Genomic DNA, 12,556 nt, shown 5'->3' with positions numbered 1-12,556 from the left:
TTAGCTTTGTTTCAGATTTATTGAGAGATGCAGGTGGCAGTCTCTTATATACCAAGGATGCAATGAAGCTTTTGTTCTGTCTCCATCTGCTAACAGGGGGAAATAAACCCATCCATCTGGACTGGTCTGGTGGACAAAAGAAATTAGCAGGTAAGAACCAATTTGTCATTTTTGCCTCAGCACTATTTCACTGAATGGCACAGATGTCCAAGACTGAGTGGACTGTTTGTGTATGATTTTTTTTTTAGTGGTATTCTCCCTACCCTGTTTTTTCCACTCTTATCTCAGAGCAGTGGCTTAAGCAGACTGCTCCTATGTAGACAGCCTCTGCTTAGAATACTTTCCTATAAAGTTTCTCTTTAGCAGGGAATTAGGTAGAGTGCCTCCCTAACAGAAAACCTCTCAGTCTCTGTTCATTCAGGAAATTACGACAAATGCCTTCTACACAGAAAAGCTCACCTTATCTCCCAGAGCAGCAAGATCTCTCTCAAAGCCCTCATGCTTGCGCTGTAGAGCCTGTACACTGGCAAGATCATGCCCATAGTTGTCAGTATTCAGTGCCTGATTCTTCTCTTCGATCCACTCCTTTGTTTCATCAGCATCTCTGGAAGAAAAAACATACAACAGTAATGTGTCACACTGCAGATTCTCACTTTCAGTCTAGGGTCTCGCCCCCTCTCATGCTTATAGCCCAGCCCTCATGCTTCCATTTCCACAGCCCGGCACTTTGCTTCTTTGTATTCCATTCCTACATTCCAGCACCTCTCCTTCCCATTCCCATAGCCTGGTGCTTTGCCTCTCTCCCTCTCATTCCCACAGCCAGCATATTGACATCTCCCTCCCATCCCTACAGTCCAGCACCTCACTCTTTGTATCTACTCCTCTCCCTCCCCCATTCCCATGGCTCAGCATCTCACTCCTTTCCTTCCCCTATTCTCATAGTCCTGGCACTTTGCTCCTCTCTCTCCCATCTCTATGGCCAAATCACTTCCCACAGCTCTACAGCCTAGCTACTCGCCTTTTAGTTCCGATTTGGAGTGTCAAGTGTACAAAAAGGAAAATTAGTTCTTACCTGATAATTTTCGTTCCTGTAGTACCACGGATCAGTCCAGACCATGGGTTAAGCCCCCGTTCCAGCAGGTGGAGACAGACCAAAGTTCTAAGGGCAGCCCATATAAGGACGGAACCCACCCTGGAACCCTCAGTATAACCATTGTCAAAGCAGAAAATGCAAGATCAAGCAAGTAACAGGATAACTAGTAATTTAATTTAAACCAACAAAATAACAGAACAATTGAATGAATGAACTGTGTAACTAAACGCTCTTGTATATCTACCCCCGATCATCGTAACGATGCTTCTGGTGCCTATTAGTAGATTCCAGGAAGATGATGCAGGGATCAAAAAAGAGAGAGTCCTATAAGAAGGAAAAAATCCAAAATAACAGGAAGAAAATTCGAGCGGCCAGAAGAACAGGCAGGTGTCTGGACTGATCCGTGGTACTACAGGAACGAAAATTATCAGGTAAGAACTAATTTTCCTTTCCCTGTACATACCCAGATCAGTCCAGACCATGGGATGTCCCAAAGCTTCCCTACAGAGGGTGGGACCCAGACAGTCCCGCTCGAAGCACCTGCCGACCAAAGGAACCAAAGGCTGGAGCCTGAACATAGAGTCGGTAGTGACGAGCAAAAGTATGAAGAGATTTCCATGTAGCCGCCCTACATATTTCTTGCAGCGACACTGATTGAGACTCCGCCCAAGAAGTCACTTGAGAACGTAAAGAATGAGCTTTTAGGTCTTCAGGAACTGGTCGGCCCTTGCAAATGTAGGCCGAAGAAATCACCTCCTTCAACCAGCGAGCGATCATAGCCTTAGAAGCTTGCTTCCCCCTGTTGGATCCACTCCACGGGACAAAAAGTTGATCGGAAACCCGAAAATCATTAGTGACCTCAAGATAATGCAATAAGACTCGTTTGACATCGAGACAACGAAGATCACTATTACCAGACGCCGCGATATCCTCTGGTAAAAAAGCAGGAAGTTCCACAGACTGGTTAACATGAAAAGACTAAACACCCTTAGGTACGAAAGAAGATACGGTCTTGAGAGAGACGCCCGAGTCCGAAAAACGCAAGAAAGGGTCTCTACAGGATAGAGCTTGAAGCTCAGACACCCTCCTGGCACAGCAAATAGCGACCAAGAAGACAGTCTTGAGAGTCAAGGCTTTGAGAGTGGCTCAACGGAGAGGCTCGAACGGTGCCGAACAAAGAGCTCGAAGAACCAAGTTTAAAACTCCACGAAGGACAAATAGACTGGACAAGCGATTTGAGGTGCTTAGCGCCCGTGAGAAAACGTACAACATCCGGATGAGAGGCGACTGCCCGACCTTCGATAGAACCCAGGAGGGAACCAAGAGCCGAAACCTGAACTCGCAGGGAGCTAACCGAAAGACCCTTGGAGAGACCATGCTGAAGAAAAGTGAGAATAACTGCAACCGAAGGCGAATGTGCCTAAACACCCAACTCCTCGCAGTCGTTTTCAAAAACCTTCCAGACCCGGACGTAGGTAAGAGATGTCGTCTGTTTGCGAGACCTGAGGAGTGTGGCAATAACTTCATCCTTATATCCTCTTCGTCTCAAACGTCTCCATTCAAAAGCCATGCCGCTAGACAGAAGCGATCCGCCTGGTCGAAAAATACGGGACCCTGCCGCAGATGATGGGACAGGTGACAGAGACGAAGAGGTCCATCCATTCACCAGATCCACGAACCATGGCCGTCAAAGCCATTCGGAGGCCACGAGAATGACCGGACCGCGATGGAGTTCTATTCTCCGTAGAACCTTCCCCACTAATGGCCACGGTGGAAACACGTAGAGAAGAACGTCAGAGGGCCAGGGAAGAACCAGCGCATCCACCCCTTCCGAACAATGCTCCCTCCACCGGCTGAAGAACCGGGGAGCCTTGGCATTGGATAGCGTCGCCATGAGGTCCAGGTGAGGGGGACCCCACCTGTGCAAGATTAGGTCCATCGCTTCGTCTGACAGCTCCCACTCGCCGGGATCGAGATGTTGTCGACTGAGGAAGTCGGCTTGAATATTCTCCTTGCCCGCTATGTGGGAGGCCGCCAGGCGAACAAAGTGCCTCTCTGCCCAGAGAAAGAGCTTGGTGGCCTCTAGTGCCATTAGACGACTTAAGAGTCCCCCCCTGTCGATTTATGTAAGCCACCGTGGTGGAACTGTCCGATAGCACCCGGACTGCTTTGTGGTGAATCAGAGGAAGAAAAAATTTGAGAGCCAGGCGAACCGCTCGGGCTTCTAGATGATTGATGTGCCACCGAGACTGGGAGAGGGACCAGAAACTTTCAGTCATTTGAGATTGTCAGACAGCCCCCCAACCGGAGAGGCTGGCATCTGTCGTCACAATGACCCAAGAGGGAGTCAAAAGAGGCATCCCCTTGAGAAAATGTGCCGGGGAGAACCACCATTGTATATTGGCTATGGTAGAGTCGGAGAGAGGGAGAATCTCTTGGTACTGCTCGGACATCGGTTTCCAACAGGATAACAATGCTTTCTGTAAAGGACGCATATGAGCAAATGCCCAGGGGAAGAGATCGATCGTGGAAGCCATGGTCCCTAAAACTTGCAGGTAATCCCACGCCATGGGAAGCAGTAGAGAGACAAAAGTGTTCAACTGATCGATCAGGTTGAGAGTCCGCAAGTCCGAAAGAAAAACTTTCCCGACCCGAGTGTTGAAAAGAGCACCAAGGAATTCCAGCTCTTGTGAGGGCCGAAGATTGCTTTTGGAGTAGTTGATTATCCAGCCGAGAGATGTGAGTAGGGCTAAAACTCTGTTTATCGCGTGCGTGCAGAGGGCAGCAGACTTGCCCCTTACCAACCAATCGTCTAGATAAGGGTGGACTAAAATCCCTTCTCGGAGAGCTGCCGCAATGACTACCATGATCTTGGTGAAGGTGCGGGAGCGGTGGCGAGACCGAAGGGAAGGGCCTGGAATGGGAAGTGCTGGTCTAGGATCTGAAAGCGAAGGAATCTTTGATGTTCCCAATGGATGGGGATGTGAAAATAAGCCTCTGTCAGATCGAGGGAAGCGAGGAACTCACTGGGACGGACCGCCGCAAACACCGCGCGCAGGGTTTCCATCTTGAAACGGGGAACCTTGAGGGCCCGATTGACCCTTTTGAGATCCAGGATGGGGCGAAAGGAATCGTCCTTTTTGGGAAAAACGAAGTAAACTGAATTCTGGCCGGCGCCCTGTTCTTGCACCGGTACCGGAAGGATCGCCCTCAAATCCTGAAGTCTCATCAGGGTGTGACAGACCGCAGGTCGCTTGGAACGGCCGCAAGGGGACACGATATATAGATCCGGCAGGTCCCTGGCAAACTAACACGTAGCCGTGTTCTATCACCTCGAGGACCCAGAGATCAGATGTGATTTTGGCCCACTCCTCGAGAAACAGAGAAAGACGTCCACCTAAGTTTCATTCAGAGGAATGGACCGGCCGAATCTCTTGGGGAGCTGACTTAGTGGTCGTGTGTTGCTGATGGCCATCCCGGAAGCCTCGAAGGCCACGAAAGGAATGGGACCAAGACTGGGACCTGGAGACACCACCCCTGGGGAAGCCCTAGTGCCGTAATGGCAGTTTCCCATAAAGCGAGTGCGAGTGGGAAAAAAAAGACTTCGACTGTTTGGGACAGTCCTCTGGCAGCTTGTGGACCTTGTTCTCACCAAAGGATTTAATAAGCTGCTCCAGGTCCTCACCAAAAAGCAACTTGCCCTTGAAAGGAAGCGTGCCCAACTGAGCTTTTGAAGAAGTATCAGCAGACCAATTACGTAGCCAGAGAAGACGTCTGGCCGAGACCGCAGAAACCATGGCCTTTGCCCGGACACGAAGCAAGTCATAGAGGGCATCCGCACCATAGGCTATAGCGCCCTCCAAGCGTTCAGCTTGCTCAGCCTCTGCAGACGGGAGGTCCTGGGTGCTGAGTAACTGTTGCATCCACCTAAGGTTTGCCCGCTGCATGAGATTGCTGCAAATAGTCGCCCGGACTCCGAAAGCCAAAACTTCAAAGATGCGTTTCAAATAAAATTCAAGCTTACGGTCCTGCACATCCCATAATGCTGTAGCGCCCACCACAGGAATGGTGGTACGTTTCGTCATCGCAGTGACAGAAGAATCTACCTTAGGAATCTTTAACATGTCCAGGCAGTCCTCAGGGAGCGGGTATAGCTTATTCATAGCCCTACCAACTCGAAGCCCCGTCTCTGGCGACTCCCATTCCCGGAGAAGAAAACGGTGCATTGGATGAAACGGGAAAGTATGCGGTAACGCCCCGGAGTCCTGCCAGGACCGGATCCGCGTTTGGTGTCATTGCTGCCGCCACAGAATCATCTGGTGGGGCTTCAATTCCCAGTTCCTGGAGAACGAAGGGAATAAGAGGCTCCAGTTCCTCCCACTGAAATAAGCGCAGGACACTGGGATCGTCGCCCTCAAATCGGGGGGAAAAAAAAATCGGATCCCCAGCCCCCGGAGAAGCAGGAAGTGTTTCATCAGAAACACCCAAAATGGCCACCGCTGACGCGCGTTCCCGGGACAGGAACGGCTTAGAAACACATCGGGGAGCCCTTCCCAGAGGTCTAAAATTTGGCGGCTCAGAAGAGGAGCCTTCACCCCCCCCGAAATACACCTGGAGCATACCCCATTGCGGGAGAGTCGGGAGGCTGACTCTCCACAAGCTAAACAAAAAGGTGGCCGCGGCATGGAGCAGGAAAGCGGCTCCAAAGCTAATTGAAAACAGCTGAGCTGGGAGCCCCTGAGGAGCTGGGCGGGAGATTGAACCCCTCTCCCTCCTCACAAAATCAAACTGCTGCCTTTTTAAAAAAAATTTTTTTTTAATTTAAACTAAGACAAGTAAAAAATATTTTCTGTGAAAGCTTGGGAAAACAAAAACAGTTTATTCACATTAATAACTCATTGCATTCACAGAGGCAGGGGTATGATAATCCTCCCTGAAGCTCCACAGAGGTATGGGCATCTCGGGGCACGGCAGCAGATACAAAACGTGGGGAGAGGGACTGGCACCACCAGTATCACCCACACTAGGTCACCGGGAAGGGAACCTAGGCTGACAGAAATCAAGGGGCAAAGCCCCCCTAGGAACCCCAAGAGCGAGGGAGACAGAACTGTCTGCCCTGACACAGTCAGAGAAAAAAAAACTTTTTTTTATATATTTAAAAATTAAGAAGTAAATTAAAAGAGTACTTGCATGAGCTTGCCCCAGAGAAAAGAGAGGAAAGAAACACAGAGGGCAAGCTAAACAGGGAACCAAAGGGTGAGCTGTTCCACCTGCTGGAGACAGACAAATACTGAGGGTTCCAGGGTGGGTTCCATCCTTATATGGGCTGCCCTTAGAACTTTGGTCTGTCTCCACCTGCTGGAACGGGGGCTTAACCCATGGTCTGGACTGATCCGGGTATGTACAGGGAACTGTTTATTGCACTTTAAGATGACATTTTCAGGTCATTAGACAGCAATTCATCTAATGGAATTCCCCTCTTCCCATTTAACTCCAACATTTGCAATTGCATGGCTCTCTGTGTATTTGAATAATGTGGTGCTCAAACTCTCACACTGATCTCAGCACCTCACAAAAACAGCACAATATTCCAGCACCATACAATTTAAACACACAGTGCTACATAATGCTGGAAGACAACAGCTGTTCCTTGGGTGGCAGTGTCTGGAAGCAAAGGAACAAGAAAGGAAAGGGAAGGAGGGCTGGAAACTGACTGAGTTGGGAGAAGTGGCTGTTGGAGCAGCTGATTCATGGTGGTGGATAGCAGCAGCTGACTGACTGGTGGTGATGATGGAGAAAGCAGTCATCATCCTTGGGTTTCATATTGTTAACTCTGAAGACAATTCTGCATACAGCAAATAAATTCAGGAAATCCTAATGCCAATAACATGGACCACAGGGATATTAATGCGTTCTATGCAATTGTAGAAGGTTTCTTATAGGGGGCTTTAGTGTCCCTCTGGTGATTGGTCTTTGCCTTACATGTACCTCACCTGTGGAATCTCTGTACCTCATGGGCACTACCCAGCAGCTGACTCCTCTCTTCTGCCAGTAGCTGTAGTGATCGCCAGCGCTCATTTAGTTCCTGTGAAAAGGATAAGCAGAGTTGCTTACCCGTAACAAATGTTCTCCTAGGACAGCAGGATTTTAGTCCTCACACATGGGTGACATCATTGGATGGAGCCCCAGTCTGGAACTTTGATCTCAAAGATTCTAGAACTTTCAAACATGCCCTACTGAGCAAGTGCAGCTGTAGTCATCACCCTGCCCCCTAGGCAGAGTCCCTCACGCCATGACATAGCTAATACATAGAGAAATCAATTCCCAGGGGAGACAGGTGAGTTTCGTGAGGACTAACATCCTGCTGTCCTCGGAGAACATCTGTTATGGGTAAGCATCTCTGCTTTCTCAGAGGACAAGAGGATGGTAGTCCTTACACATGGTGAATCCCAAGCTATAGGGTTTCCGAGCAGGACAAATTGGGAATCTGCACTGTGCTGAAAACACCACCTCTCTCCCTTTTGCCTGTGAGGCAGCTGACCCACAAAAGTTTCTAGGCGAGAAAAGAGTTGGGTTCTACAAAAAGAAAATCATAGAAACGACAGACAAAACCCCCATGCATAGCAGAGACGCCCAAGGCTGAAGGAGTGATGTGAGCGCCAACAAGAAACACACGCCACATCACGGAAAACATTACAAGCAGGGTTTCGGATCAGGAAACCCTGACAACAGTAGGTCTAGAACCTCCTGGATACATGAGGAGGAATCTTGGACAAATACTGCATAGTTTCCTTCATTGTTACAAGACAACCGAAAACAAACTGGGGCCAGAGAGGTCCTCAGAAAAAAAAACTGTGGTCCACTGGCATTTGAAGGACAGAATTCATCTGCAGAAGTGTGCCCATGTTTGGCTAATAGGCACAATGTTTAGAAACACCCATGCAACACTTAGAAGAATAATCAGCTACAATGGCAGGGACTGTGACAAACCCTGCGAGCCAAAGCACCAGACATAGCTGACCATGCAGGACAGCATCAAGAGTTTCAGGGGATGAAAGGCAATCCCCGAATGGGATCGCTAGCCCAAACCCTCAAGAGAGAGATGCTAGCCCTGAAGCTCACCCACTGCTAAAGGCAGTACTGGCTAGAACTTGGTGAAAATATAGGGAAAAGTGGTGTTTCTTTCTCTGCAGGTATACACTAAGATACCATGAATGCCCTAGCTTTTCCTCCCCTTGACATGCCAACTGGAAGTCAGAAGGCGCAAAGAACACAAGGAGGCAGACCGCTGGACTTCAGGGGTAAGAACAAGTTCTTAAGTTGTATATCTCAATCCCAAGCGAATAACTCTGACGATTCTAGTAGGGAGTTACCCATTGAGATAGAGCTCTCAGCCTGCTTGGAACAGCTGAAACAGAGCAAATCCCTCAAGGAAGAAATCCAGAAACACTCTACCAAGAGACAGGAAGCCGGGATGCCACAAATGCAAACCTCTGTCGAAAAGGATTTCTTCACCAGACTGGAAACCCTAAGGGTACCAGGGCAGGGTCAGTGTGATCTCGGAACAGGTTGCCACAAACCTGGCTTAGGTATTAATACAAAAAGCACACCACACTGTTCCTCAGTATATTTTTTTCACATTCAGTCAGTCTTTAATAAATTATTGAAAAGCTGAAATTTCTCGAGACACATGTTGGAAAGAAAATAGAGAGCTTTTTTGAAAGGTTTTGTGGAACCCCCTGAAGCAGATCTTCCACTGAAACATGGCCATGTCGGGGTTGTGAGCAGAGTTAGCCTCCAGATAAAAAGATAAGTAAAAACTGCTCTCATTAGAGATTTTTTGAATCGCGATATGGTGCTTGAGATGTGTCCTGGTTGAAGGATCTTCACGGGTTGGGACTGTGTTTTAATAAACAAAAAGTTCATAGATAATGGACATTTAAAAAATGAGTAAAAAATACAATTAAATAAAAGTGGACCAAAAGGTTATACAACTTATCAGTTGGTTTAAAGTTGTTCCCATGAAGGTCCTACAAAAATAGTTGATATAGAATACAGCTGATTGAATGTGGGAAAAAAATATACTGAGGAACAGTGTGGTGTGTTTTTTGACTTTGCTATAGTTTCCTCAGATTTCTGAGTTTGTTGGGGCTTGTTTTGGAATTTTAGGTATTAATACTTCACCCAAGTAAGCACATGGTCCAGTAAATGGAACAATCGTTGAATGACCAGGACTCCCCTGTCCGCAGACATGGTTATCCCTAAAATGGGAAAGTATAGCTTGCAAGCCACTGTAACCAAAGAGCAGCACCTCTGTTGCAGGGTCCCTCGTCCTCCAACTTCCTCAGCCATGGATATGACGATAGATTGAAAGGCATACTTATCAATTAGATGGACTAAAACTCTCCTCACTGAGTTAGGGTCCCTGGGGCAAGAATGACTGGTAATAGTAGTCCTTATCAAAAAATGCCTATTGAGCTCAGCAAGTATTAAAAGGTGACTCCTGGATGGGAGAAACCCCTAATCTTCACCAGGGAGCTACTCTGGAATGGTTCCCTCACAAAATAGACCTGCTGTGCCTTAGGATGACCTAAGGAGAGCTCTAACATTCAACTGGCTCTCAGAGCCCGCAAGGAACAGAGAGCAACTGCCAGTCAGAAACAGTGACATTCCGTCTCTGGGAAATGAGGGAGACACACCCCTTGTAGAGGTGGACAACCGGGCATCCAGAGGGGAACCCATAAGGGAGGGAGCGAGTGGCACACAGGCTTGGGCCATCCATTGGCCCTGGGAGCCGGAAATCAGCACTCACGACGCGCTAGGCCACCCTCTCCCCCACTAGATCGAGGACATAGAAAGCAGGAAGCTGCAAGAGACGTGCGGCTGACCCGCCCACCACCGACCACTAAATTTGCGGCAGTGACGCTGGTAAGGCATGTGCACAAAGGAGCACAACAAAGGAGCCTGTCCCTTTGTGCATGTCTCATTCACAGCTCAGACCTGCATAACTATCAATACCATGGAAAACCATGAGTACAACATATCTACTTCACCTCACTTCCCTATCCCTATAATCACTGGCCAAGGGTGCTACTGTGGAGGGGCCATCCAACGACCATTTTATGCTCCCCAAGCCAGAACTCATCAACATTAAATTAACCAGCATGCATCCTATTCCCGCTACTACTACCCGATACTTCATTCTCAATGCCCAATCAATTACAAAGAAATCCACCATCATTTATGACCTCCTTGCCTCCGGATCCTACAACAACTGTTTATGCATCACTGAAACCCTGCTGAAAGATTATGACACCCCAATCTTTTACCACTTCTGCCCCCCCCCCCCCCCCCCAACTTTTCATACTTCCATAAACCAAGACATGGATGAAAAGGAGGAGGGCTGGCAATTTTCTTTAAATCTCACCTGAAATTTACTATGTTAGAGATCTCTAATTAATCCTCCCCCTTAAGAATTGCTATGCCTGAAATCACAACACATTAACCTCTGTCTGACCTACAGCCCTCTTGGGCTTCTCGCCAAGAATGCACTCCCTCTATATGTGATTCAATCCTTAACCTCAATCTAAATCCATCCACAACCATAATTCTTGGCGACTTCAACCTCTAACAGCTGACCTCACCCACCACATCCCCCTCCAGCCTTCTATTTGATACCCCTTCTCTCTTGTGGCTAGAAAGAAATCATCTCCTTACCCACTTACAGGAAAGGCAACTGCCTTGATATGGTATTCATTAACCCTTCAGGTTTTCATACAGATGAAAAGAATATAGCCACAACTGAAATTCCCTGGAGCAACTACTTCCTTGTCTACTTCACTCTCAAATCCAAATCTCCTGAATGAATTTCCCATGCAAATACTACTACAGTCATGAAACGAGAGCACACAGACCCTCACATCCAACCTCACCCCCAACTCTCAATAGCTTCTACAACTCTCCTGCAGAACTTCTAGAATATTGGACCTCCTCCCTCACATCAACACTCAAACTGGTCCCCCTGAAGCCGTTCTCTACCAAAAGAACAAACTCTGCACAATGATACAATCCCAAACCTTAAAACGTGAATTGCGGAACACGAGACAAATGGCGGAAAGACCCTACTCACACAAACAAAAACCCTATACCACGATAAGCTGGCATCATATTAAGAGGCCATCAACTCAGCTAAGAAAACCTATATCTACATGAAACTATCAGCCACACTTAACCCCAGAAAACTATATGCTACCATAAAGAAAGTAACATAAACCCAACCCCCTCCAGCCTCCCCCTCCCACTCTCCCAGGGATGAACACTGTTGAATCATTCGCCTCTTACTTTACCAATAAGACAGCATCTGTCAACAGCACCTTCAATAACTCTTACGATGAAGAATTGGATGACGATCCAAACACAGCCCAACCTGGGAATGCTTCGAAGACATTACATCCTCTGACTCAGCTAAAATTATCAACAACCTGAAACCTTCCACAAATCCCTTAAACCTGTGCCACACCTTTCTTCTTAAGCTGATCAAATCTGACATTGCCCTGTTCATCCCTAAGTTCATTAATTCATTACAACATGGCGTCATCCCTGACATTCTTAAACAAGCTGCAGTCGACCCATAATCAAAAACCCTCAGCTTACCCTACCATCTCCTCCAACTATTCCCCGAACTCCGCCCTATCCTTCATGGCCAAAAGATTAGAAACAGTAGTTCTCCACCAACTCTACAGCTTCATCAACGCTAACAATATCCTCAACCAATATCAATTTGCATTCAGGAAGCACCACAGCACAGAATTGCTGCTGCTCTCCAGCTCTGATACCATGAGACGAGATTTTGACCAAGGCTCTGATTTCCTTCTATGCATACTCGATATTTCCACAGCATTTGTCACGGTCAATCACTCCATCCTACTCTCTCCTTTGGTATAACTGGCTCTGAACTGGCCTAGTTTTCTTCATACCTCAATAACAGGACCTAATAAGTCCAGATTGACTCATTTACTTCCTCCGTCACGCAATTGACCTCTGGAGGTCCCCAAACTCTGTGCTCTCTGCTGCACTATTTAACCTCTACCTAACTCTGCTATGCCACACCCTTACTGACCTTGGAGTGCACTATAAAATTTATGTGGACGACATCCAATTCTTCTTTCTACTCAAGGATACATAGGCCCTCACAGAATCTTTCCTCACTCACTGCCTTACGAACATCCAAAAGTGGCTTTACAGCAATGAATTAGCTCTTAACATATCTAAAACAGAAATCATTATTCTATCACGCCATCCTGTCATTGACACATCTAACACTTTCTCCTTTGATTCCCATTCCATTCCCATTTCCTAAAATATGCGAAGTCTGGGAGTCACAATCGACCCCCTCCCTCTCCATGCTCAACCACATAAGAGCTATTATCAACTCCTTCTACAAATTATGACTGCTCCATCTCA

At 47.5% G+C, this 12,556-nt stretch overlaps 1 protein-coding gene across 9 annotated transcripts in view; it reads right to left on the bottom strand.

The window, feature by feature from the left end:
- Positions 1–12,556, bottom strand: part of SPTAN1 (spectrin alpha, non-erythrocytic 1) — a 457,019-nt gene that overhangs the window by 123,104 nt on the left and 321,359 nt on the right. For all 9 annotated transcript variants that reach the window (XM_029611329.1, XM_029611328.1, XM_029611326.1 and 6 more), the window contains 2 exons: positions 7,087–7,178; positions 460–604 (listed from right to left, as the gene is read on the bottom strand). In XM_029611329.1, coding sequence (XP_029467189.1) covers positions 460–604; positions 7,087–7,178 — 237 coding nt within the window. The remainder of the gene's footprint in view (positions 1–459; positions 605–7,086; positions 7,179–12,556) is intronic.

Source organism: Rhinatrema bivittatum, chromosome 8 (genome assembly GCF_901001135.1).
Source record: "Rhinatrema bivittatum chromosome 8, aRhiBiv1.1, whole genome shotgun sequence".
NCBI lineage: Eukaryota > Metazoa > Chordata > Amphibia > Gymnophiona > Rhinatrematidae > Rhinatrema > Rhinatrema bivittatum.
The sequence above is the reverse complement of the archived record's forward strand: the minus strand, read 5'-3'. Positions and strand labels throughout refer to the sequence as shown.